The 26421-nt window shown below is 41.1% G+C and overlaps 1 protein-coding gene across 10 annotated transcripts in view; it reads right to left on the reverse strand.

Moving 5' to 3' along the window:
- The window catches only part of COL4A4 (collagen type IV alpha 4 chain), a 130367-nt gene that overhangs the window by 51891 nt on the left and 52055 nt on the right, over positions 1 to 26421 (reverse strand). For 8 of the 10 annotated variants that reach the window (XM_042995498.1, XM_042995502.1, XM_042995496.1 and 5 more), the window contains 15 exons: positions 26254 to 26295; positions 23452 to 23532; positions 22579 to 22632; positions 22247 to 22306; positions 21325 to 21369; positions 20953 to 21006; positions 20192 to 20261; positions 19066 to 19170; positions 15611 to 15775; positions 12416 to 12505; positions 11282 to 11445; positions 6504 to 6576; positions 5216 to 5322; positions 2712 to 2895; positions 1246 to 1314 (listed from right to left, as the gene is read on the reverse strand). In XM_042995498.1, coding sequence (XP_042851432.1) covers positions 1246 to 1314; positions 2712 to 2895; positions 5216 to 5322; positions 6504 to 6576; positions 11282 to 11445; positions 12416 to 12505; positions 15611 to 15775; positions 19066 to 19170; positions 20192 to 20261; positions 20953 to 21006; positions 21325 to 21369; positions 22247 to 22306; positions 22579 to 22632; positions 23452 to 23532; positions 26254 to 26295 — 1363 coding nt within the window. The remainder of the gene's footprint in view (positions 1 to 1245; positions 1315 to 2711; positions 2896 to 5215; positions 5323 to 6503; positions 6577 to 11281; positions 11446 to 12415; positions 12506 to 15610; positions 15776 to 19065; positions 19171 to 20191; positions 20262 to 20952; positions 21007 to 21324; positions 21370 to 22246; positions 22307 to 22578; positions 22633 to 23451; positions 23533 to 26253; positions 26296 to 26421) is intronic. The other 2 variants (XM_042995500.1, XM_042995501.1) reach the window with 2 other exon arrangements.

Raw genomic sequence — 26421 nt, forward strand, 5'->3', positions numbered from 1 at the left:
ATTTTTTTTAAAGAAGTTAATGTTTATTTATTTTTGAGAGAGAGAGAGAGAGAGAGAGAGAGAGAGACAGACAGACTGTTGTGAGCGGGGGAGGGGCAGAGAAAGAGGGAGACACAGAATCTGAAGCAGGTTCCAGGCTCTGAGCTGTCAGCACAGAGCCCGACGTGGGGCTCAAACTCACAAACCATGAGATCATGACCTGAGCTGAAGCCGGACAGTTAACTGACTGAGACATCCAGGTGCCCCTTGTTAGTATACTTTAAGTCATACATAAAGGATTCTTCCTGAAAGCCTTTGAGACATACACCAGCACTCAGATGAACCTTTTGGTTCCTCTGCTCTGCGTCAACACAAATATTAGAGCATAGCCCCTTCTGTAGGAAGAAAGATATGTGGCCTGCTGGGTGAAGGCCAAAATCTATTTCCCTGCATTTTACTGAATTTGCCCTCAAATGAAGTATAGGCAAAAAGCACCTGCAAAAGGAATTGAGATTTTAAAAAAAAATTTTTTTAGTTAAAGAAAAAAACCATTCTGACATTTCCTACTGTAAGTGATCTCAGCTAAAATAACTTTAAAGGAGGTGCATCTGCCAATTTCAACTTTGAGTGTTCATGTCCCTTGAGATTTGGAAAACAGAAGAGAGTAAAATGTAATCAGTAAGCAAATTATCATTATTCACTCTTGGGGCATAGGAAATACAGTTTTTAAATTCTCAAAGAGCAGACATTTTTTTTTTTTTAATTTTTTTTTTCAACGTTTTTAATTTATTTTTGGGACAGAGAGAGACAGAGCATGAACGGGGGAGGGGCAGAGAGAGAGAGGGAGACACAGAATCGGAAACAGGCTCCAGGCTCCGAGCCATCAGCCCAGAGCCTGACGCGGGGCTCGAACTCACGGACCGCGAGATCGTGACCTGGCTGAAGTCGGACGCTTAACCGACTGCGCCACCCAGGCGCCCCTCAAAGAGCAGACATTTTTACTGATTTGTGATCAAATCAAGGTAAATTTTGTTACACAGAGATCTAAAAAAAATTAAAAACCCATCTAGAGGGTGCCCAAACCAGTAGACTAGAGTCCCAATGGGAATTACCACTCATACTGGCTTCCCATAGTCCCTAAAAACCCGGTAAGAGTTTTAGAAATATCCTCATTAGTTGCCTGATGATGAACTATTGGTTCATCTGTCTTACTAGTTCTTTTACTCTGTGGTATGTGTAAAACAGTTAACTTCTCATTGATCATACCTGGAGCTCCATCAAAACCTGGAGGTCCTGGCCTCCCAGGGTAGGTTACGTTACAAGAAATTGTATCGCCTGGAATGAAAAAAAAAAAAAAAGTGGCATTCACACAACTGATAGCCCCATGTAACATGAATCCCAAAGACAACTCAATCAAGATATTCTTTTCATGTAGTGTATGTGGCATCCAAGGGATAAGAGGACCCCAAGTATCGTTAGATCACTTGAACTACCTTTGTTCTGAATTTCTAGAAGCTCGGTCCTGAAATCTGAACTTCAACGGTCAGACAGCTGTAAACATAGGGGGAATAGGAAAAATTCCAAGAAGTATCAGTTTTACTAGCCTAGAAGAAAACAATGCATTTATAGGCTCAATGATATCCAATACAATGGAATCAGAAGATTTGGTAAAGCAGGAAATCACAGCAACATCTGACACTGAGTTCAGAAGATCTGACTCCCAGTTTGGCTGTGGGAGTGTGTAGACGACGGGGGGTGGGGGCGCTGAGATATTAATACCAGCTGCCATTCAGGGAGGGGCTACCATGAGTCAGTGGCCTCAAATGTATTGTCCCTTGAATTTTTTTAATGACTCCGCAACGTGATCGTTGTCACCCGCCATTTTCATGGTCAAGACAGTAAGACTCCGAAGCTTGTGCCTCTCAGTTTCCTTCCCCTTTAAAATAGAACATTTCTCTTTTCTCATAGAAATAATTATAAAGTATTACTTCATATGCTCTCAAATCAAAAATGTACCAAATGAATAAAAATAATGTTATATTTTGATGGGTTCAGAACCATAATCTTAAACCTTATTGAGGGCCAAAATATTGCCTTTCTATGTTGTCGAAGCAAGAACCAAAGATATTATTTCATTCTAAAACTTCGCAGTTAATAACGGAGTCCAAGGTATATGTACATATTGCAAAAGAAAAAAATCTAAATTCTTTCTCCAGCCTTTTCAAAGGTTTTCAGCTATAGTACTGCAAGTCATGTATTGTTTAAATTCAAATAACTGTCAAATATATTTGAAATCCCTCCCTTTTTTCTTTCTTTCTAGAATGCCTACAAATGGGTTTTCAAGGACAGTGATGTATTTTTTAAATGAAATACTGGTGTTTTTTATTAAGATACACTGCGTTGTCTCAAAAGACTATAAACAACTAGATATTTTGAATATATATGTAAATTTAATGCAGATTGCATAAGTTGGGATTGAGAAATGAATGAAGACAATTTTGGCATGCTAGACAAATAATGCAACAAAGACATTTTAGTATTTTAAGAATTTGTTGTAAATATTGATTGTGCTGTAATGCTTTTATTTGTCTGGCAATATTCAAGGTTTGAACAGCAGCTTGAAGGAATTTTATTTAGTGGTTCTGCTACAATAGTTTGGCCCCAAAGAGGGGATCGCTTTAGCTTCCACTATTTTCCCCCGACATTCTGTAACACAAAACCTTCAAAATTACCTTTCTGACCCTTCAAGCCCTCAAGGCCCCTCTCGCCGGGACGGCCTGGAGCTCCTGGTGGCCCTCTTTCTCCTGGTGGCCCGGGAAATCCTAGTCCTGGTTGTCCCTTAGGTCCTGTTCTTCCCGGGCGCCCCGGCAATCCAGGAGACCCTTTTGCACCTGGGGCTGCGTCTTCATGATCCCCCTGGGAATATTTGCATCGTGAGTCAACTACCAATCTTTGCAAGTCCATAAACCCAAAGCAGCCATTGTCATCGTCTATAGAAGCATGTGGAAAAACTTCATATTTCCAGTAGACAGTTCCTCAATAGCAAACTACTAAATCACCAATAGATGAGTAACTTAGTTTCTTCTTCATCCTTTACATAAAAATTTACAAACATATAGATGCTATGGCTGGGGAGTCCACCTCAAATACAGAAAGCTGTGTTATGTATTCAATACAGAATTTAGAAATTTTTTGTTAGAACAACTCTCTAATACCAAATATAATGAAATACAGAAATATGTCAATTGAGGGAGGGAAGAAAGAAGGCTTACAAGCTGAATAAATAAATCCTTAGGTCCTTGAAACTGTTTTCCTGCATTCTTATGAGAAGACACAGGATAGACTCAATTACCCTCCACGTCTGCAAGGAAAGGGCTGACCAACACTTCCTTCTCCTGCTTTAAGAATTTGACCTTTGGTTAACCGTCTAGTTCTGTTCCTCTGGAAACTTCCTAAAAATTGGATGCCAAATATATTACAAGGCAACATTGCTTATGGTAACGTCAATCCCTGGTGGCAAAACTTGCATCTGTTCTGGAAAACTATGAAGACCTGTGCGGAGTCCTTGCCGGGGCTCCCTTGAGCAGTGGTTCCCTGTGGGGTCTCCACAGGCCGTGTCCCTGTGGGGCAGGAGGCTCTCAGTCAATGCTGCTGGCACATGTGCTGCGTGTGGATCTCGTTTCACTCTCTCCCGCCGAATGAACAGCTACCAGGGGTCTTGCATACGAGCGACGCACGTCTGATGCTACCCTGCTGGCAAGCTGAGGGCTGTGTCTTCTGTCTTCCCGAGTAGCCTGGTCTCACATGTGGGCGATGACAGTCTTGTGAGTCTGGATTGGTTCAACGAATCTAGGAGGACCGCTCTAGACCATTATAGAAACCCCTCACCTAATGCGACCTAGGGTACGTTTTGGTTTTTCGCAATGAGATCGGAACCTGAGGACCATTGCCACTCAGTGACATTGGCTTCTTGATAGTTCCTGAAGCGGGAGAGTAAACAAAACAGGGATTGCCAAATCTAAGGCAGACTTTGTTCATGATTATCATGATACTTGATATCAGCTGAAAGACGAGAGAGACTTCTGACCATCTACCCTGGTTTGACTTCCAGGCTTCTCTTACTCACATACCATCTGTCTGAAGGAGCACCTATAAATCAGAAGTTAGTCCTTCTCTATTACGACACTGTTGATGGCAGGCAGCACAGGCTGGTGAAAGCAGCACATGCTTTGGCAGACTGGGGTTTTCCCTGCGGTGTAGTCTACTTAACAGATAGGTGACCTTGAGCAACACACCCTCGGCCTCCATTTCCTAGGATAAAATGTGAAAGCGGATTGCTCTTCGGAAAATTGATGATGTGGGGGCGCCTGGGTGGCTCAATCAGTTAAGAGTCTGACTCTTGGCTTCGGCTCAGGTCATGATCTCACGGTTCATGGGTTTGAGCCCTGCATCGGGCTCTGCAGCTGGTAGCATGGAGACTGCTTAGGATTCTCTCTCTCTCCCCCCTCTCTCTCTGCACCTTCCCAGCTCTCTCTGTCTCTGCCTCTATCAGAATAAATAAACTTAAAAAAAAAAAAAAAGAAAATTAATGATGTGAATAAAACATAATGTAGGCATCCAAACATGCCTCATGTACCCGTGATACTTTAAGTTCCTAAGCCCAGGATCATGTCTCATTGTCTTTTCTTACGACCTCCATTACCTCCACATGGTCTCCACCCAAATCACGTTTGAAAATGCAAAAAATATCATTTGTCGGTGGGGTTTTCCATCAGCTAACATGTCAGTTCAGATTTGCACCACTTCACCCTCTCTTGTTTGCCACTTCCCCTCACGTGCTTCTTCACCTGGGGACAGAACTGGAGGTCATTATCAGGACCTGTGTTCTATGCTCCTCCCTACAGAGTTAACTGAACAGGCCTGCAGCCACTGGGGGCTTTGTAGCTAGATACAAGGGCCCCAGAAATAGATAAACACCATGATAATGATACAAAGACCAAAGACGGGACAGAAAGTCATGCTGTGACTCAACTGTCACTCAGGATTTCAGACCATCTGCAACTATGCCACACCTTTTGTAACAATCATCTTTTTCTGGCAGTCAATGGAAGGTGACTCTGATTCACAGCACATGACGCTTTACTGAATTACAGTTTTAAATTGAGAAGGGGCAAACAGATGCTTTGTGACCATATAAGGAAATGAAACTCTACAGCCAAAGAAGAATTATACATACCGGGGGTCCCGGATCCCCCCTTTCTCCAGGAAGTCCATCCCGGCCATGTTGTCCCTGTTGCCCTGGAAATCCTGGGAGCCCATCAGGACCCCTTTCTCCTTTCTGCCCTGGGAATAAAGGCCAAAAGATATTCAAGCCCTTCTCAGCAGCTGGGTGAAGTAGAAGGAAACACAGGACAAAAGGTAAAAGCAATGACCTTGCCTCCAGGTGGGCCGGTAGAGACTCCCCTGAGTGTCTCCATTGACTAAAGTCACCACACAAAAGACAACCACACAAAAGTCATAGGGAGGAAAGACAACTGCCAAACCCACGGGATCTCTTATCTGGGGAGCGCTCTGCCGAGGAGGTTGTGTAAGGAGGCACCAATCACATGGCCGCTGTGTGTGGGGTGCCCAACATGGTAGTCCAACCCCTAGCAGTGGTGAATGGGGAGTAGTCCGTGGCTGCACACTTGCCCCAGTCTAGGCCAATCTTTCCAGAATTGTTTTGTTTTTCAAACTGGAGCTGAGAAGGTAGAGCTAGCTCTCTTCCTTTTTGTAAGAACTTAGAGCTTCTGCTAGGAAGGGCAGTCTACCCACACAGCCCAGGGAAAGCTAGTCTCGGGGAGAAAGGGCAGATGGTGCAGTCCCCTGGACCCAGCTGTCCTGGGAGACTACGTCTAACATTTCAAATTTTGTTTGGCTGAGTCAATAATGTTTTCTAAAACTACTTCAAGCTGGGTTTCTGTCGTGACCAAAATAGTCTTGATTAACACAGGATGCCATAACGCACTGAAAAACTGGTAGGCAGGTCAAAGGAGGTCTTGTGTCAAATCCAAGTTCACAGTAATGAAGATTTAAATAGGTGGCTAAAGGAGCATCTATATTCTCAAATCAGAGATAGAGGATTTGAGGTTCCACATTCTCACCACTCTGTGAAGGTCAAGGAATATTATTTTTTATTTTGGAGACAGAGAGAGAGAGAGAGCATGAGAGTGCACAAGTGGGGTAGAGGGGCACAGGGAGAGAGAGACAGAGAATCTTAAGCAGGTTCCACGCTCAGTGCGGAGCCTGACACGAGGCTCGATCCCATGATCCTGGGATCGTGACCTGAGCCAAAATCAAGAGTTAGTCACTCAACCAACTGAGCCACCCAGGAGCCCCGGGCCAGGAATGTTTTTTTAAGCAATCTGAACAATCCTGTGTCTTGTTATAGAATTGATCTGTGGTCACAGGGAAATGAATACAAGATGAAAATTCACCTATCATTCATAAAAATGGCAGGGAGCTAAGTGATTGACTAGACTCACCTTTCACTCTCGACACAACCATGTCTCCCTTTTCTCCTTTACTGCCAAGTGGTCCTGCAGCACCGGGTTTTCCCTTGGTGAGAAATAAGAGGAATGAATCAGTTTAATTTTGATGGGTCAAAAGTTATTCACCTACATCTAATCTCTCTCTTCTTTACTTCTAAATCACCTGTTCCAGATTCTGGTGTGGTACCCTTGGTATCACTCTCTTCCTTACCTTCTAAGGTGGGTCCTACCTTACAAAACTGAAGGTCTTGACCTGCATTTAGAAGCTTGTGGAATCTGGATAAGGTCTGTACGAGATTCAACAGAAGCATCTATCATTATCAATTTCCTGGTTTTGGCAACGTACTATGGTTATGTATGCTATCATCGGGGATGCTGGGTGAAGTGTCCATGGGAACTCTCTGCATGATTGTGTAACTTCTTTGAGTCATAACATAAAATTTATCTCAACATAAAAATTTATAATCAAATTTTTTAATTTTTTTTTAACGTTTATTTATTTTTGAGACAGAGACAGAGCATGAATGGGGGAGGGTCAGAGAGAGAGGGAGACACAGAATCCGAAACAGGCTCCAGGCTCTGAGCGGTCAGCACAGAGCCCGACACGGGGCTTGAACTCATGGACTGCGAGACCATGACCTGAGCTGAAGTCGGACGCTTAACTGACTGAGCCACCCAGGCGCCCCCTATAATCAAATTTTTTAACTATATTGAGCATTTTAATAGAATGAGGAGTAAAGAAGAAGGTAGGTTAACCACAAGAGCTGCCACTAAAGCCGAAAGCAGAGGTTTAGGGATAAGCTTGTGATATTGAGGGAAACTGATGGGCAAGAGGAGGGGAAAATAAGAACCACGGTTACATGGTTGATACATTTCCTCTATATAGCAAGTAAACAGCTGATTTTCACTGATGGGCTCATCATCTTTTGACCTCAACATTGCTCTGAGACTCACTGTTTGGGTCATGGTTTTATAAGTGTTACATATTACTGAATATTAAGCCATGTCAACAATCTGGAAACCTACCATCAGCATATTAGAGTGGCCAAGCATCAGAGTAAATACAGCTACAGAAACACTATACATAACTTAAGGTTACTTATCAGATGACCTTGAAAGTCAAGAAACACAGATAAGAATTTAGACGGAGGTAAAAATGACTGAGAAGACCGTTTACTTTTCCCACACAGATGCCACCTTGCCTTATTTTCATACAATCTAACAAGTTCACGCAAGCTTAACCTGCTTAACTGGCACTTTATAAGCAGTTAACTACTAAGAGGAGAAGGTAACAGTGGAGATCAGTATGATGGCAGCATTAAGTAGTAAGAATGAAGAGGAAGCCAAAACCGTACGCAACAGGCATAAAAACCCAAATGGCAAAAATGCTTGGGAGCCATCTGATGTAGAAAAAAAACAGTTCCACACACCCACTCAATTACCCCCCCACCCCCGCCAGGGGCATCACTGTAGTATAGCATCCCAGGTAACGATGTCTATGTGACATCAAAAAGGCGAGTGGAACAAATTTTTCAGTAGGAAGAGCTGGAATAGACAGAAAAGGAACTTTAGAAATCGCAAAGTGCTAATATGGGTTGAGTGTTGCTTAAATGCTTATTTTTCCTGTCTAAGACTAAGTCATAAGTGACAACATGACAGGTCCAAAGTATATGAGACACAGTGTTCAGCCCAAGAGGCAGATAATGAAAACGCCCTTCCGATGGATAAACTATCAACACATAAAACCATTCATTTAGCACACGAACCAGTTTCTCTCCAGAAGGAGAATGCCAGTGGAATGCTTAATAAATGAGACCTTGGTGTCCTGGGAGTCTGAGCAGCAACTTAGTTAGCCATTGAAGACTTAGAATGTACTATAAATTTCTCTAATGCTGTGCAGATATAGAATATTCAGCACTAGAGTCAGATCTCAGACTTATTTGAGCTAGTGAGAAAAAAAAAGTAGATAACCAGCACTGGTTTTGGATTTCACTAGAGAGACATTCACTGACAATCTACAAAGGGCCAGGGAGTACTCAGAGTAGCAAGGACACAACAGTTAACAGCAGACCGTCTTGCCTTCATGGCACTTAGACTTAGATTCTTAGTGAAACAAATGTTGAATCCAAGAGATTCTTGGGGCAAAGGTTCCCAGCAGCTTTGGGATCAAGGCGACTTGTCATTATTCCAAGACCTGAGATCATTAAATACATGTGTTAATACAACAACAAAGTCTCAACAGCAACAAAACAAATTCCTCTCTGCCAGCCGTGTAACAGTTGTTTAAAACATGGTCTAGATCAGGTATTTGAGCCACAGATGCCCACAGGGGCCGTGCCTAGCAAGGGAAGCAGATGGATGGACAGCGCGGAGCCAGGAGCACCCAGCCCTTCTACACGCATGGTCACCTCTCAGCTCCTGGCAACTGTGGGAATGCACTGACCTTGTGTTAATGAACTTCCAATTTCTCAAGGGCTGCCATAAATCTTATTAATAATACAAAATAAAACACGATGAAGACAAAACCAAACAAGCCAGTAGGTCAGATTTAGCCCATGTCAAGTCCATGACCTTTGGTTTGCTCTACAACTCATCAGGGGCAGTGACCCTGCTTGATCACTGGTGTATCCCTTACAGCCCTCAGAATATGTTGCTGAACTGAATTCTTACCCCGTTGTTATGTCCATTTTATAAATGAGGCACTGAGGCTCAGGAAGACCGTAGAGCTTGCCCGTGTCAGAGTTGGGATTTGAAAGTGGATCCACGTGGCTCCCAGTCCCCATGCTTAACGTGACAGCATCTTGGTAGGAAACCCCCAACCTCAGACTATGGCAATAAATACAAAGCTTTGTTCTAACCATAAAAAAAAAATGTAAAGAACCTAAACACACTTTTCTGTTTTCTATTTGCCTACCAATCTGTGGCTTCTGAGGCCAGGGACCAGCTGCTGAGAGAGGACATGTCCGATGAAGTGAGAGCACCCACAGTGATCGTCTGTGGTTCCTCTGTGCTCTCTCTTTGTATCCATTCTTTTCCCCCAAACACCTTCCTTTCACGGTGCCTCGTGGTATAAGGATCTAGTCCCCAGCTGTAACCACACTGTGATGAACTTAATGCAGAGAAGTCATATGGACAGGACCATGTACAGAAAAAAAGACATCAGAAACATTACCTGTCCTAAGAGTAAGACGTACAGCAGCCGAATGACATAAAGCTCAGCCAGGACAACCCTGGGAAAACTAGCAATTCACGCTCAAAGAGACTAGCCCTGAGAAGCAACTCAAGAGAAAGCCATAAAAATATTTTAGAACCAGTATCATCTTCTTAATGAAGGGACCACTATAAAAAATGACTGTGCTCAAATGTCGAATGGAAAAAGCAGACTATAAAATGAAGTGCTTAACAGCTGCGGCCGTGTTCATTCAACATACACATATTAAGAAGTTAGCTTCTTGTCACGCAGACTTTGTGAGTGTGTTTTGCAAGTGTATTAAGGGTGGTACCAAGAGAGAGCCTAATTGTCACCCTCACTTAAGGCTCTCAGACTGGAACCTTATTTTCATGGCATGTCCCAGGGAAAATGGAAAAGAGGACATTCAGGCTGATGGGTAGGCTCCAGGTCACCCCAGGATTAAGGCTCTTCGATAAAGAGGGGACAGGCAGGCTGTGTCCAGCCTCCAGAGTAATGCCCTTAGGGCCAGTGAGTTTCTTCTGAGGAGTCAAGTTGCTGAAAGGCTGTGCCTCAATTCGAGTCACTTGTAATGGTCAGCAGATGAGAACCATTTCAAAATAAATCTACTCTGTGGCACGAAATATCACATAAACGCTGACAAAGCCAATGTCTGTATCTCCAGCTTGGACCTCGCATCGGAATCTTTTACTTGAATACCATCTCACTACCCTTCAACACCTCGACCTGCTTGTCTGATTGGCACCTCAAATTTAAGATGGCCCCAATGATACTTCCTTTCCCCATTCCACACCTACTCCTCACATTGGCTTCCCCATTTGGGTCTTATCCTTTACTTTTCTCCTTCTAATATCCCATGTCCAGCCCAACAGCCAATCTATTAGCACCGATCTCAAAACATATCAAGAATCTGATCATTTCTCATCACACCCAGCACCAACATGCTAATTTGTCTACCATCATATTTCACCAGGACTATGCAGCAGTCCTCCAGCCCATCTCCCTCCTTCCCTCGCCCCCTGTTATCTGTTATTACCAGAACTACCATAGTGAGCCATTCGAAGCTAACGTCAGCCATAGAGCATTATGTCTGTCTCTTCTTAAAACTTTCCACTGGCTGTTCCCTGTCATCCAGAATAAAAGCCCAAACCCAACGCACCCACCAAGCCCCGTGCTCCACAACCCCACATAACCTCCAGCCACTTCTTTGTCTTCATTTCCTCCGGCTTTTCCCCTCAAGCTACATTAGATGGTGATGGCCTTTATCATCATCAGCCATACGTACTCATCTATTTGCTACCCAGCATGTGTCCCTCCCAACCCCAGGAGTCCCCAGGAGGGTACAGACTGTGCTCTGCTCCCTACTGCATCCCCAGCACCTAGAATGACACATGGAACATAGTAGGTGCTCAATAAATATTAGTTGAATGAATGAATGAACATAGATGATTTTTTTGGTCATTAATATATGTATAGGTTCAAAACATAAAATATATATCATACTATAAGTCAGAAAGAGCTACAGTTGAATTTTATCTGTCTCTTTTAACTAGAAAGATTGTTATTGGTAAGAGCTACTCACTGGTGGTCCTGGAGATCCTTCAGCACCTGGAGGGCCTGGATGACCTTTCTCTCCAAGCCACCCAGGGAGCCCCAAGTCTCCCTTACTACCCTGCCTCCCAGGAAGTCCCGGAGGGCCTGGTGGGCCCATGGGACCAGGCTCACAGGCACAGAGCCCCGCGTTTCCTAGACAGAGGATAAAAGGCAGCTTTGTCATATTTCCTGCACAAAATCCCAAAATGCCTTTACTAAACAAAACCAAGAATGAAAATAAGAACAAAAAGGGTGTGACGTACATGGTTCTTATCTCCCATAACTGATAACACGTGACGTAGCAGGGGAGGGGCACTGTGTAGGGGTACCTAGGCATGGTCTACGTGGGGCAAAGTGTATCATTTCTGGACAAATGGGGTATCTTGGGTCTTTAAATAAACTCATTCTGATAAACTGATACCCAGTTTTACTGAAGGAACTTTAAAATAAGAAATCATATTTTTAAAAGTTTGAAAGTCTTTTATCTGGTTCCTGCTGAAGAAACAAAAAAAAAAAAATTGGGGTTAGAGCATACACTCTAAACAAATAAAGAAACAAAATAATATGTGAAAAAGGATTACTGACTGCATTGCCTATTACAACTGATAATTCACTACAATGCGTTTTCTAATCATCAGGACTTTTAGTCGAAAAAAAAAAGCCTTTTGGATGGTCAAACTCAGCTGTGTTTATGCTCTCATACCCACCTGTTCCAGATGGTCAAAAAGGCACCAAACAATTTACAGTGGAGAAACACTGAGACACAAACACTTGATGACACGGGGAAGTAGGGACCCACAGAGAGAAAGTGAAAAAAAAGATCAGTACTTTCTCATCTCCGCTTCTCTCAAGGAACAAAAAGCACCTCATGAAAAAAGTCACCACTCTGAGGCAAATTTCACAGCAGGCAAGGGTCTCCTTTAGACTCTCAGATACAAAGACTTGACTTTGGCTAAGTTCTAACCACATCATGAGCACATGATGAAAAGGGGCACTCAAGGGGGTAACTAAGGTACGTATCGCATCGAAGTGAAATGTTCCATTGCCCACTTCATAAATGCCTCCAACCCCCCCCCCCATAAGCTATTGTCTTCAGGAAATCCTACCTTTGCTGCATACTTGCCTTTTTCTCCTTTCGAGCCTCTTCTTCCTGGAGGACCTGCTTTGCCTTTTATTCCTTGTGGTCCAGGGTGCCCGACACTACAATATATAACTTTACAGTGGGAAAGGGGGATGGGGCATAAGAGAAGCACTCAGTTTTTGTGAATGTCTTCCAAAGAACAGGTGCAAGTGTCTCTTGCACTCTTATTTTCCCCTGAAGCCCACTTTCTTCCATTCCTTTCCCAAATTTCTTTCTCTCTAATATAAGAATATATAAACAAATAGACCATACAATTGTCACAGCATGCTTCTGCTCCCACAACCATTGATAAAGCCATCCTAATCTCAACCCCAACTTAGTGGGTTGTAGAGAAAGGTGGACAAAAAAACAAAGACAATAAATAAACAACAAACAAACAAAAATAACTGTGCAGCAAACATCCGTTTCCCCTTCCATTATGAACAATTACCAAATTAAGAAAGCTCATAAAAGCAAAACTTCAGAGATATCTGATTCAGTGTGACAGATAAAACATAAACAATAAGTTCTTTATTCTCCCTGAATCCCAGTAAAACAGCAAACAGTAAAATAATATTATAAAAAGGTGTAAGCTCACAAGACAAAAAAAAAGGGGGGGGGGGAGGAGGTAAGGAAACAAAGCAAAAAGTGTAAAAGAACCTAGCAGACCCTGAAAAGCTGAATTCTAAGCAGGCAGTGGGGAAAGGGAACAAAGAACACAATTTACATGAGAAATCTCTCCCAAAGTTCAGGAATTGGTACCTTGAAGTAGAATGACAGTGCCCCAAACAGGAGGACTGGTTAAAGAAACAATTTAATCATAAGATCCCCTTCTCAAGAATTACAGCAGCAACTATGGCCCCTCAGAATTGGAGGAAAGAGACAACGTAGCAAGAAGAAAACTTTGAAATAAAGTATATGATTTAAAAAGTAGATGAAGGAAAGCATTTCACCTCTAAAACATGAACAGATTGCTACAAAAGAAAACATTCAGGGGCTTCCTGGGTGGCTCCGTTGGTTAAGCATCCAGCTCTTGGTTTCTTCTGCTCAGGTCATGGTCTCATGACTTCATGAGTTTGAGCCCCACACCAGGCTCTGTGCTGACAGCATGGAGCCTACTTGGGATTCTGTCTCCCTCTCTCTCTGCCCTCCCCTACTCACTCTGTCTCTTTCTCAAAATAAATAAACCTAAAAAACGTTTTAAAAAACATTAAAACAGAACAATAGCAACAACAAAATCCTTAGAAACGAAAAGAAAACTATTATGAAAGTAGAAATGGAAAAATTCTGAAGCAGAGATGTAAAGTGGAGTTCAGGAAGTCTACAAGAAAGTGTTACAGAAAAATAAGAAGGTGAAAAGTAATAAAGAAACATATATAGTGGATTCACTAATAGGCAAATATGTAGAATTCAGAAGGAGAAAACGGGGGGGGGGGTGGGAAATGGAGGAGAAAGTATCTTCAGAGAAACACTTCAAGAAATTTTTCCAGAAATGGAGGATTTGTGTTGGCTAGAACTTGCTCACTGAGCGCCTACGAATAAATGCAGATGTGCCCACACAGAGGCAAGTCGTTGTGAAATTGAAGGTCATTGGAGAAAAAAGAAAAATTCTGTAAGATTTCAGAGCAGAAAACAGATTTCAAACAAAGGATCAAGAACCTAAATGTCATTGGACTTCTTCAATTCTAGAAAACAATGGACAATGCCTAGAAAAATGTATTTCCATTCTAGAATTTTATATTCAGCCAAATTATCAACCAAATTCCACAGTAGAATAAAGGCATTTTCAGACAGATAAAGTATACTTTTTTCAGGACGTATGAGGATGGATATATGAAATAGAAGTATGATAGAAATACGTGAGTTGTAGGTAACAAGGGCACCCAGAGAGAGGGAGAAACAGAGACAGAGGGAAACATAAACAGACAGAGACAAAGAGAAAAAGAATTCCTGGTAAAGGAAGATTTCAAGACAGTGTCTGAGATGGCTTAAAATTGCAACCTGACCTAATTTGAACAGGTTAAAAAGCTCCAGGAGAGATTTATTCAAAGAGATAATACTGATAAAATATTTCATGAGTTAGAATGGAAATTTATACAATTCTAGATGGTTTGAGGTTAAATTCACAGTAGGCATATTGAAAAGCAAGCAAACACACACAAAAAACCAAGACTACTCTTAACAAAATGGTACACTAGAAAAGTAGTAACATACATTTTTGGATGGCAGACCTGGTGAACAGCATTTATGTAACCATTCAGTGTAAATACTGAATATTTTTATGTAGTCAAAACTAAGATAATAACTATGTTGAATAGGCTTTGGGAGTAGAAAATGTGCATATGTGCGGTGGGGAGGGACTGAACGAGAGCTAATTTCATCTTCTATGGAAGGAAGTGAAAAGATAAGTCTCAAAGTCAAGAATTAAGAAATTGCAATACAAGGTGGTGCCTGGATGGTTCAGCCAGTTAAGCCTCCACTATGGCTCAGGTCATGATCCACCCTTGGGCTCTGTACTGATAGGTGGAAGCCTGGAGCCTGATTCAGATTCTGTGTCTCCCTCTCTCTCTGCCCCTCATCTCACCAAAAAAATAAACATCGAAAGAAAGAAAGAAAGAAAGAAAGAAAGAAAGAAAGAAAGAAAGAAAGAAAGAAAGAAAGAAAGAAAGAAAGAAAGAGAAAGAAGGAAAGAAAGGAAGAAAGAAAGAAAGAAAGAAAGAAAGAAAGAAAGAAAGAAAGAAAGAAAGAAAGAAATAGTAATACAAGCACATTGAAGGGCACTAGAAAGGCAAATAAAAAAAGATTCCAATGACTTGTGCAAAGATAATTGCCCCTGGGGAGGAAGGAACAGAAGAAGGGGTTGGCTAGGATGGCAATTCTTCACAACAGCCTTCATAGAACTGTCTCTTACACCACCTCTATTTATATAACTCTGATAAAAATTAAAACGACATTGAAAAAATAGAAATTGTAGTAATTTACAGAACTCTATCATTCACACTTAAATCCTCAACCGTATGCTTTAGCTGATGTGATCTCCAACATCAGTCTACTTTTTTGTATTATTAATAATACTAACTTGGCTCATGACATAATGGATAATGTTAAAAAATATTTAGAAAGTCACATTTTCTGAATGACACTGCAGATATCACATGCAACATAAATGCCAGTGAGCGTGAATGAGGAGCACTTTACCATCTGATCCTGGAGGGCCCTGCCGTCCTGGAGCTCCAGGCAACCCAGGGGGTCCCGGGCTCCCTGGTTTCCCTGGAGTGGAATCAGCTCTCCCGGGGATACCGGCTGCCCCTGGAAATCCCGGATGACCAGGAAACCCTCCTGGCCCAGGGGGTCCCATCATGCCTCCAAGAGAAATTGAGAATGAAAACCACATGTATCTCTCAGAGTAAACAAACTTTTTTTTTTTAAGAAGAAATCAAAATCCGTACATTCTTCCTTAGACTGTAAAAAATTTTAAAGGAAAAAAATGTATTTCAAAATTAACTTGATTTCCCAGCCATAAGAATACCTCACCTTCTTTGAAATAAGCCCACAAGTGGAAATTTTGAGGAATCGGATTTTCTTACTTTTTCCCTATTATTTAGGGTTATTGGAGGAAAATACACATATTATTTAATTAAAATTATTATTTTTTCAATCTTTCCACTTTGATAATTTGGTTAAAAACAATCTGGATGAACATATTAGCACATGTAGCAAATAAAAATATGGACTCACATATCATCTCCGTAAGATATAGAATACCATACCTTTCATAGCAAGGTAGGTTGGGGAGAGGCATAGAGGTGCCGTATTAGAACCCAATCTCTCTCTCTCCAGCCACATGTAATTACACACGCTCCATGAATGTTGAAATGTTCAGTGTGTTCAGGGGTCAAAGTGAGTAAAAGCTAAATCCTGCTTTCTTGTGACATCTGACCCTCTCACTGGGGGCTTTGGCTAAAGACAGCAGGAAGGCTTCCTGTGAGAAGCATCTTCTTTCTGAGCATGAATCTCTCTGTGGAAGATTATAGTTTCCAAAGATGGCTGCCATGGTAGCTCTCATCCCTCACACTCTTGGTTCCCCTCTCCTTGAATGTGATGGGATTTTGTGATTATTTGGACTAACAAAGTACAGCAGGAGTGATGCCATGTACAAAGACGATGGCTACGTCATTAAAGATGATTCAGCTTCTGCCTTGTGAGCTGAAATGCTTGGGATTGGAGTCCTGAGCCACCATAGAAGCAATATCACTGCTCTGAAGCCACCATGCTCTACGGAAGCCTAAATAAGTACAGAGCCAGACAGAGAGGCCATGAGACTAAACAAAAGAAAGAGGACAGAGATGCCCAGCCAGTCCTCATGTGTCCGTTGCAGCCACATAATGGTGATGAACATCCCAATCTAGAATTGCTCAGCTTAGCCCTTCCTGAATTCTTGAACGACAGCGAGGGGTAATAGGATGATTGTTGTTTTAAGCCACTAGGTTTTGGGTAATTCATTCAGCAACAGACAACAGAAACGCTGTCAGTAATCAGTAAGTAGCATGCTAACTAAATTAATGGCATTCATTACAGTGTGCATATATGCTGGGGCTTTGCATATATTTTCAAACATTAGCCTTACTCTTGAAACAATCTTGCAAAGTCTGCACCTTATAGATAAGGCACAGAAATTTAGACCAATAATAGCTAACATGGCTAACGGCATTCTAAGAACTGTTTACATATTGCTTCCTTCAACCCTAACAAGAACTGCACTCTAAAGAGGAGAAAACTGAGGCACAGAGAGGTTTCGTAAATGCTTAAGACCACACCACTTGTATGTGGTAGAACCTGGAATGTTTTTAGTCCATAGTGTAAACACGTGACTATTTCAGCATACTACACTGAGTGGCACGGCTGGGATTCAGTCACAGGTGTCTGACTCCAAAACCCTACTTATCTCATGGTAAATATTTTCGATGATTGTAAAATAAGTATAGCAAAGGCTATGAATATTGGTGTATTGAAATGAAAGGTGTTCCTGTTGACTTGGCTGTCACCTTGTCTTCATGTCATTCCTAAGACTTGTCTCCAAACCTCCACAGTCACTGGATGCACCTGGATGCTACCTGGTGTCTTGTCCCAGTCTATGGAAAATGCTCGACCACTTTCCAACAGGGAAAATGGGCTACGGTATATGGAATATAGCACCTTGAGCAGCCATGAAATCAATTCAGTTGTGGCCAGCATTAAAATTTTTTTTTCAAAACAAAAGAGTGGCATAGAAAATAGAATACATCATACCCCAAAAGGTATTCTTTTATGAAATTCGTGTTTCAATCATATGTATATGTGGATACATATATGTGTGCAATGTAATGCAAATGCAATGTAATACTAAATATATTTTTTTATAATAGATTGTAGTCAAGACTTGAAAGCCATTGGGTTAATTCTTTAAAAAAAAAAAATCTTGTGGAATTAAGAGCCTTTCTGTTATATTCAGCTTTCAATCTGCTAGAGATATGTGTTGCTTACTCCCATTGGGTTTTGATTTCAATCTGCTAGATCCACTATTTTATTATAAATATGCCCAAAAGAAGAAATCTAATACCAGAGGCTAATGATTCCTGACAAACTGAGTACTGTCTACACAACTTAGATAGCCTTGGGTCAATGAAGCCAAGGCTACGGTATCTACAGATTAAATAAACTAAACTTTGCCACCTTTGTGGTCAGTTATCAGATCCTACAAAGTGGAAGCTAGATTCATAGAAAATTAAAGAACTTTGTAGTTAACAGATGAATGGCAGGAAACTTTTCACTCCTCAGTAAATATAACAAGAGACACAGACTGGATAAAATTACGTCTATTCAAGACTTTCTCCTCGCACATTTAATAAGTTCTCCTGAGTTCCCAGAATGCAAATCTCCTCTACACTTCTATTCCTAATCTTACTTGGGAATATTAACCAGCACAGCACTTGAAGGAGTTCAAAGTCCTATATCAATAGGATTCTTTCCCAGGCACTTCTGCAACTTGATTACCATGAGCTGTAAGGTTTTGTTTTCTTTCGTTTTGTTTTGGAGGGGTACTGATTTTGGGGGGAGGTGAGGACTGTTGTTTTGGTTTTGTTTTTTAAATGAAGGCTGAATCACAGTTTTATCTTTTAATTCATAATTTGTGTTTCCATCTTTCACGAAGAGGAACTCAATTTTCACGAATAGATGTCAACAGGGAGAGCCTTTCCAAGAGGATGGAAAGACCTGAAAAAACACTCTGAGCCTGGCACCAGTTTCCAAATCTTATCTGCCTCTGACAACTTGCGGGACGCCTCTTAGACCCACAGATTCCTCACCACACCCCTGAGATGCTGACTCAGTATTTCTGAGGTACAGCTGAGGGATCTGGATTTCTTACAAGTAAGCCATTAATTGGCTTGAGTTCAGTGGTTCTTAAGCCGTGCTCTACACATAGAAGTAAGAGGTGCTTTGGTAGCAGCAGATGTCTAGGTCCATGCTCCAGAATGCCCAACATTCTTGATCTGGGTGGGGTCAGCCACCAGTTGAAACGCTCCTAGTTGACATCAGTATCAGCTAGAGTTGAGAACCTCCAGGGAGGAGGAAGATGTAGGAAATCTGGCACAGAAAGGCCAGTGGATTTCTACCTGCACAGGTTTCCCCTGGTGGTCCTGAGGGACCAGGGGGACCAGGCGGTCCAACAGACCCCGTTTCTCCATAGCGGCCAGGGCGCCCCGGATCCCCTGGAGGGCCTGCCCAAAACAACAACCCGTGTCAGTGTAATAAACATATATATACGTCTTAAAATTCACACACAATTACTTCTTGTGAGGCTTGGTTGAGTACAACTAAGAGATTGTTCTTGCAGTTTCTCGCCACAGTTAGAGATGCAGGATCTTAAGGGGCGCTTGAGGGGCTCAGTCGGTTGAGCATCCGACTCTTGATTTTGGTTCAGGTCATGATCTCACCATTCATGAGATCGAGCCCTGCTTTGGGCTCCATGCTGATCGTGTCTGCCTGCTTGGGATTCTCTCCCTCCATCTCTCTCTGCCCCTCCCCCCACTCGCGCTTGTGCTCAAGCTCGCTCTCTCTCTCAAAATAAATAAATAAACTTTTTTTTCGGGGCGCCTGGGTGGCTCAGTCGGTTAAGCGGCCGACTTCGGCTCAGGTCATGATCTCGTGGTCCATGAGTTCGAGCCCCGCGTCAGGCTCTGTGCTGACAGCTTAGAGCCTGAAGCCTGTTTCAGATTCTGCGTCTCCCTCTCTCTCTGACCCTCTCCCATTCATGCTCTGTCTCTCTCTGTCTCAAAAATAAATAAACGTTAAAAAAAAATTTTTTTTAATAAATAAATAAATAAATAAACAAACTTTTTAAAAAATGCAGGATCTTAGATCCCTTCTCTGCAGAGACGTGAACCTTGAGCGGCACTGTCTTTCACACTGACTTGGGTCACTTTCTTGGAGGCAGCATCTTGGTAGGTCTTAGATGGTTTGGAAACATTTTTTAGCAATTAAAATTAGAAGGGTGACTTAACAAAAATCTCTGCATACAGCTTACATGCTAAAAAAAATAACATTTGGAGTCTTATGCCAACAGAGATGGTCCAGATGCACTTATCGACCTGCACTTGTAAATTACATATTCTTGCTAAAATCAATGTATTTAGCATGTCAAGCATGCAAAATACACAAATCCTGGGCCAGACTCTTCCGTCAGGGCCACCCAAGTCCCATTTCCTAATAATTTATGGCGGGACCAAGCTAGACACAAACCTTTGAGCGGAAGAGATGGAGTTACCAACACACCGGGTGGTCCTGGGTACCCGCGATCTCCAGGGTCCCCCTGAAATCATTCATTCAGACACTTTTCTTAGAAATATTAATATTTTTCTCATGTTGCCTGTAATTAAATATTAGAAGGACCAAGGGTGCATTCGTTTGAGAAATAAAGATTATAGGCTGACCAGAAAAAAAAGAATGGTTCATAGAGATCTGGGAATAACAAAAGCATCCGACCTCCACCTACAAGCAGAAGTAAAGGATCACCTGGCAAAATTCTCACAAAAGAAAAAAAAAAACCTCAAAAAGTTTTTTCATGCCCATAAACTAGATACTTCTGAAACCAGGAAGTTTCTTAGAAATACTATGAGCATTCACGTTGAGCTTGGCAGTCTGGTATAAATAGTCTATTCACCTACAAAATCTGAATCTACACCTTATTTTAGGTGGCCTTATTTAGGTGGCCCCACAGAGAGTTCTCCACAACTTCCTCTGATTTTAATTGGGATACTAGCTGATCCCCATGGAATTTTTGAAACTTTCATTACTATTCACGTTCAAAAGGTTGATTTCTCAAATGTAAAATATAAACATTTACAACATGCATTGAGATAATATGTACAAAATTAACTCTGTTGCTTTCCAAACTTCTGTTTCTCAAGGATTCTTTCAAATATTTTTAAAAATAAATTAGTTAACATAAGGGATATAGAATTTTATCAGGCTATACTCAAATAAGCCTTTTATTTTTTTACCTTTGGGCCAAGAAATCCAAATGATCCAGGATCTCCAAACAGTCCTTGTTCCCCCTACAAAGAAACACAAACATTCCTTTTTTAAAAAAACGTGACTGGGTGACAAATTGTCTCACTCTTGTTTAATTTGAACGACACACGCTCACTGAGATTCTGTGCAAAGTCTTAACACTATTTTTGGATTGCTTCAGACGGTTTTGTGTGTTAGTTTTTTTGCACTTACAGCTAGATCATGCAATTCATAAAATAAACGTGTCTCCTTTTCCAGTTACTGTGTGCATACTTGCAGGCCCTAGTACGACTTCTGAATGACACTGAATTGTACTTATGAATGAAAATATACTTATCATCTTTATAATCGTGTACATTTACCTTTAATCCTGGAAAGCCTGGCAACCCATAGGAACCAGGATCACCCTAATAAATTCACAAAAATCAACACAAGCAGAATTAAATCAAAGTGCTCAAACCAGTTCAATGCATTATTTTTCACCTTAGGAAACTGCCTTCTGGATATTGAATCTTGGCTCTAAAGGCAGCTGAATGAAAGGAAATATGTATAAAACAGACTGCTTCTTTATAACATCAGCTATTTTAACTGATTTTTTAGTTTACTTTAAAAATGCATGTCCTTGCCAGTGTTTTAAATTAAGAACATACTGTTGTTGTTGTTGTTCTTGTGTTTTCACTTACTTAGTCTAATGATTGCACTGGGCTAAATATTTTTGGAATCGTTGCAATATAATTTGTCTGGAGATTAATAGGTACTCTGTGCATTATCAGCAATAAAAATTATCATGGAAGCCAACGTTGCCCCTTAACTACGGAATCTGGAGCCAGATAAACTCAATGCCCCTGCCCATAGGGGGTCTGGCCTCTATAGTAACTCTATCAGTGACGATCCATCCCATTGGTGGCATGGTTGAGGCCTGATGCTGTATTTTTTTGTAGCTACTGCCCATAGATCAGTACCCTCTTTTGTCAAATAGGCTTAAATGAACGATTCCAAACTGCTACTGCACTGACACTGAACTACGCAGGAAATGCCACAATCCTGTTCCTACCCACCAATTCTACCTTCTGCTCGCCTGGTTTATCTAAATGATGTCAACAGAAGGGACGTTTTGTTGAACATGTCGCTATTGCATCATTTGTATCCAAAATATATTGTTCCTGTTTGAGAAAACCTCCACTTTGAGTTCTTAGAAATGCTGATCTAGTTTTGTAAAAATAGGAGAGAGAAAGCCAACTCGCTGACGTTCGGGGCAGCAGGGATGGCGTGAACCAGCCTTACCCGCGGTCCTGAGAACCCAGGAACACCCTTCTCTCCTTTGGCCCCAAATCCAGGTTTTCCCTTAAAGAGATGACAACATTCAGAGGCATTCGAGCAGCCATATCTCAGCAACATGGCATTCAGAAACAAAATGAGATTTAAAAATTACTGCCGGCAGCTTAAAGGAAACCAGTACTTTAGAATAGATGCCCCACAGGATTATGATAAAATAGTGAAAACTTCTATTAACATACATTAGCATTTAAAGCAATGATAAAGATCCATGCAAAACATTTTTTTTCATTAATATAGCATACCATACAAATAAAAAAAAAGGTATTTCAATAAATTACCTTGGGTCCTGGTGGTCCTGGAGGTCCAGTTACACCAGGCATTCCTTTTATGCCCTAAAAATCACAATGAATATTTATCTGGTTTATTCTTATTATTTAACATACTGAATTCCATCTTTTTCAGAACTTACCCCTTTCAACAATCATTTTACTAATTTTCAAAATAAAGGATTACTCTTCAACTGTTGCTCAATAGCAACTAAGGTCCAGGAGCGCTTCTAAACCTGACACTATTCAGACCAGCTCTGTGTGAGAGGTGTCGTGTCGTGGGGCACAGGGGACGTGACCACCATGGAACCAGAGCAGCAGGTGCAAGCTGGGAGTGGAGCCATTGAGAGGAGTGGCTAATTTGAGCAAGGTAGTGAAAGTTAACCCAGTAACTGAAAACTGACAACAGAATCTGGGGGTGGCGAGTGTAACATCAGTAAGTATCGCAGGCTGACAGGGGAAGTGATGTTTGCCAAACTTCTATTACGTGTCCACTTCTACATACCTGTTACCTTCTCAATGATCAAAACGTCAAGCCCATATGTAACATCTCAAGGACAACTGGGCTTCCAGTGGCCCCTTCGGCCCATATACCAAAGACAGTATCAATGGGGCACTATATTCTAGAGGACATGTCACAATTTAGCAGCCTGCACTAGGTCTGTGATGCAGCAATTGAATAAACTTGAGAACACAGGTAACTTTCCCAAGCCTCATTTTCCAAGTCTGTACAATGGGGCTAATGACAGTACTCATCTGCTAAGGTTGCTCTGGGATTGATGCCCTGATTCCTGGAGGCACTCAGCACTTTGTTGGCACAGGTACATGTTCAGAAAATGCTGGCTGTGACTACTTTATCAAGGCAACATATGGATTGGGAATTACCTTTTCTCCTTTATACAGACAAGAATCAGGTGGCTGTACCAATAAGGTGGGTCCAGGAGAACCTTGCTGGCCAACTTCACCCTTAAAAAAAAAGGAAGATAACAGGAATTTCATATTAACTTTATTTTGAAATATAATTTGAAACAAAGAAGAATTTCACCCATGTATTGTCATATAATGCATACAGTCCTGTGTGTCATGAGTTTAAAACAAAAATCATGGCAAATACATCATGCAACTTAAAGTATTTATTGTTTTTCACCAGTAATAATACTGATCGTTAGAAATAAAATTAAAAAACAGAAACAGAAACAAAAACAAAAACAAACTAGGGGCACCTGGGGGGGCTCAGTCAACTGAGCGTCCAACTCTCGATCTCAGCCCAGGTCTTGATCTCAGGTTCGTGAGTTCAAGCCCTCCATTGGGCTCCATGCTAGGCATGGAGCCTACTTAAAATAAAAAGAAAACTTTAAAATTAAAATTAAAATTAAAAAAATTAAATTTAAAAATATAAGCGATTCATAATCCTGTCATCAGAGATCTCTATGAAAACTTTGGTATTGTTCTTTGTGGTGTGTGTGCTTATGAGTCTGTATCTGTACACATACCTTGGATAATGTACCTATGTACACACATGTATGTGATCAAATGATGTGTTAAATACAATTTAAAAGATAATCAGAATGCTATACAGAATATATAAACATAATTTAAAATACACACTATGGTTTATACTTTTATATTTTGTTACAGTTTCAAGTTTTAAGAGTTTTGTATTTTTCCTTTATAATACTATTTTTTGCACATTTTCCAATTATACTACAAATTCTTCAAAAACCTGATTTTTAGTGCCTACACAATAATCTACCGTAAGACTATACTATCATTTATTAAGCCATCCTACTCTAGTTAGATTTTGGTTATTTCTAATTTGTTTTCGATATGTTTAAGCTCTCTGTATAGAATAGTTAACCAAAAGTTGTCATTTATGTCATTAGAAATGTTATTCTCTTGGGAATAAAATGTCCCCTGAACTGGGTTTGCCATGATACAACCAAAAATTCTCACCCTTAATTAGCAGATAATTGTTTTGTTTTTTTGTTGTTGTTGTTTTTTTTTTTTTTTTACTTATCTGAATATTTCTATTCTTTCTGCACTTAGATATACTTAAGAGCAGATGACAGAGCTGGTCACCTGTGTTTGCAAACTAGGCCCATACTGACTGTCATTTTGGACAAGTTCCTTAAAAATCTCTCCTAGCTAGTCTTTGTTTCCTTGATTCCTCTGAATCTCACCTTCCTTCTCCGTGAACTGGGGGTTAGTTATAACACTGTCTACTTCAAAGTATTATTACTTTATTAAACAGACAATGCACAGAAAATGCTTAGTACTTACTATGCCGAGTGGAACAAAGATTCTCAAATATATAATTTTTAAGCCATTAATGTTTTTGTTAAGTGGGATTTGGGGAAGAAGAATACTATTTCCAATTTAAATGAAATAATAGAGCCAATAATTCAATCCCTACCTATAACTGGAAACTACAGAAGAACCAGGTTAGGGACCTAGGCTTATTTTTTTTTGATGTACCCTAATATTTGATGGTGTTGTTACAGCCGCTGCTCTGAAGCATTTATGTTATGTGCATAAATGATTAAACAAATGCATAAACAATACATAAGCGAGGGAGTAACATGTTTTGGTAAATATAACCATGCTTATTCTTGTAATGTTTATTTATTTTTAAGACAGAGAGAGAGAGAAAGACACAGAGTGTGAGTCCAGGAGGGGCAGAGAGAGAGGGAGACAAAGAATCCGAAGCAGTTTCTAGGCTCCGAACTGTCAGCACAGAGCCCGACGCGGGGCTGGAACCCACGAACTGTGAGATCATGACTTGAGCCAAAGTCAGACGCTTGACTGAGCCACCCAGGTGCCCCTGTTGTGTTGTTTTAATTGACCTTATACTTTAGTAACCTGTACTTTCTGATCCACATTATGTCATAGGCATGTCTGCACATCATGAAGTCTTCCAGTGTATTTTGGGCAATAGAGTCATTTTGCTAAATACCTGCACCATAACTTACCCAACCACACTGGGACTCCATGAGAGTGGGGATCAAGTCGGTCTTGCTAAAAATCCCCATATCCAGCACTGATCTTAGCCTGGCAGAGTAGACGCTCAATATCTATTTGCCCACAGTTGTGGCACGAGCCACTTACCAACTGTTAGACATTCAGATTGTTTCCAGATGAGCTGCCACCTTAAAATACCTTTCTAAAACTAATCTTTGCTGAGTTTCATGCCTCAGGAGAAAGGACTGTGGATGTGAGGGAGGAAGGGGTGAGGGACAGTGAGCATAGGTGTGAGGCAGCAGAGAGTGGGAGACTGTGTCGCTAAATGCTTTTGGTTCCAGGTGTTTATGTTTTTATTTATGTGTAGAGTTTAGGATTCTGAGGAAATTTGTGAAATTAAGCCAAGCAATACAGTAATTAAACAAACCATTACGCTGGATATACTAAATTATCAGAAATGTTCAATCTCTTTTTGCTGGGGTAAAATGTGTCATATACATTAACTTGAATTTAGTGGCAAATTTTCTCAGGACTGTCATTTTACAGTCAAGGGTAACGGTGCCACAATAATTCAGCAAAAACAGCATCTCAGCCATAAAACTGGGCAGTGAACACGATAACTGGATAATGAACACGATTTAAGTGACAATCAGAACAGCCTCCCCCTCCCCGCCGCCCCGGCAGCACATATTTTAACGTCTGCTCCTCCGCGCAAAAGGGGATTCTTACCGGTTCTCCCATTTGCCCCTTCACTCCCACGCCAGGATTACCCTGGGAAAGAAAAGGAAAAAAAAAAAAAAAAAAAAAGGTAATTGCTTTTGAATATTTAAAAGGTAATTACAAGCAAGTAAGATTTCTGGTTAAGCAATTAAGTGAAGTTTATTAAATATTTGGGGA

Source organism: Panthera tigris, chromosome C1 (assembly GCF_018350195.1).
Source record: "Panthera tigris isolate Pti1 chromosome C1, P.tigris_Pti1_mat1.1, whole genome shotgun sequence".
Classification (NCBI taxonomy): domain Eukaryota; kingdom Metazoa; phylum Chordata; class Mammalia; order Carnivora; family Felidae; genus Panthera; species Panthera tigris.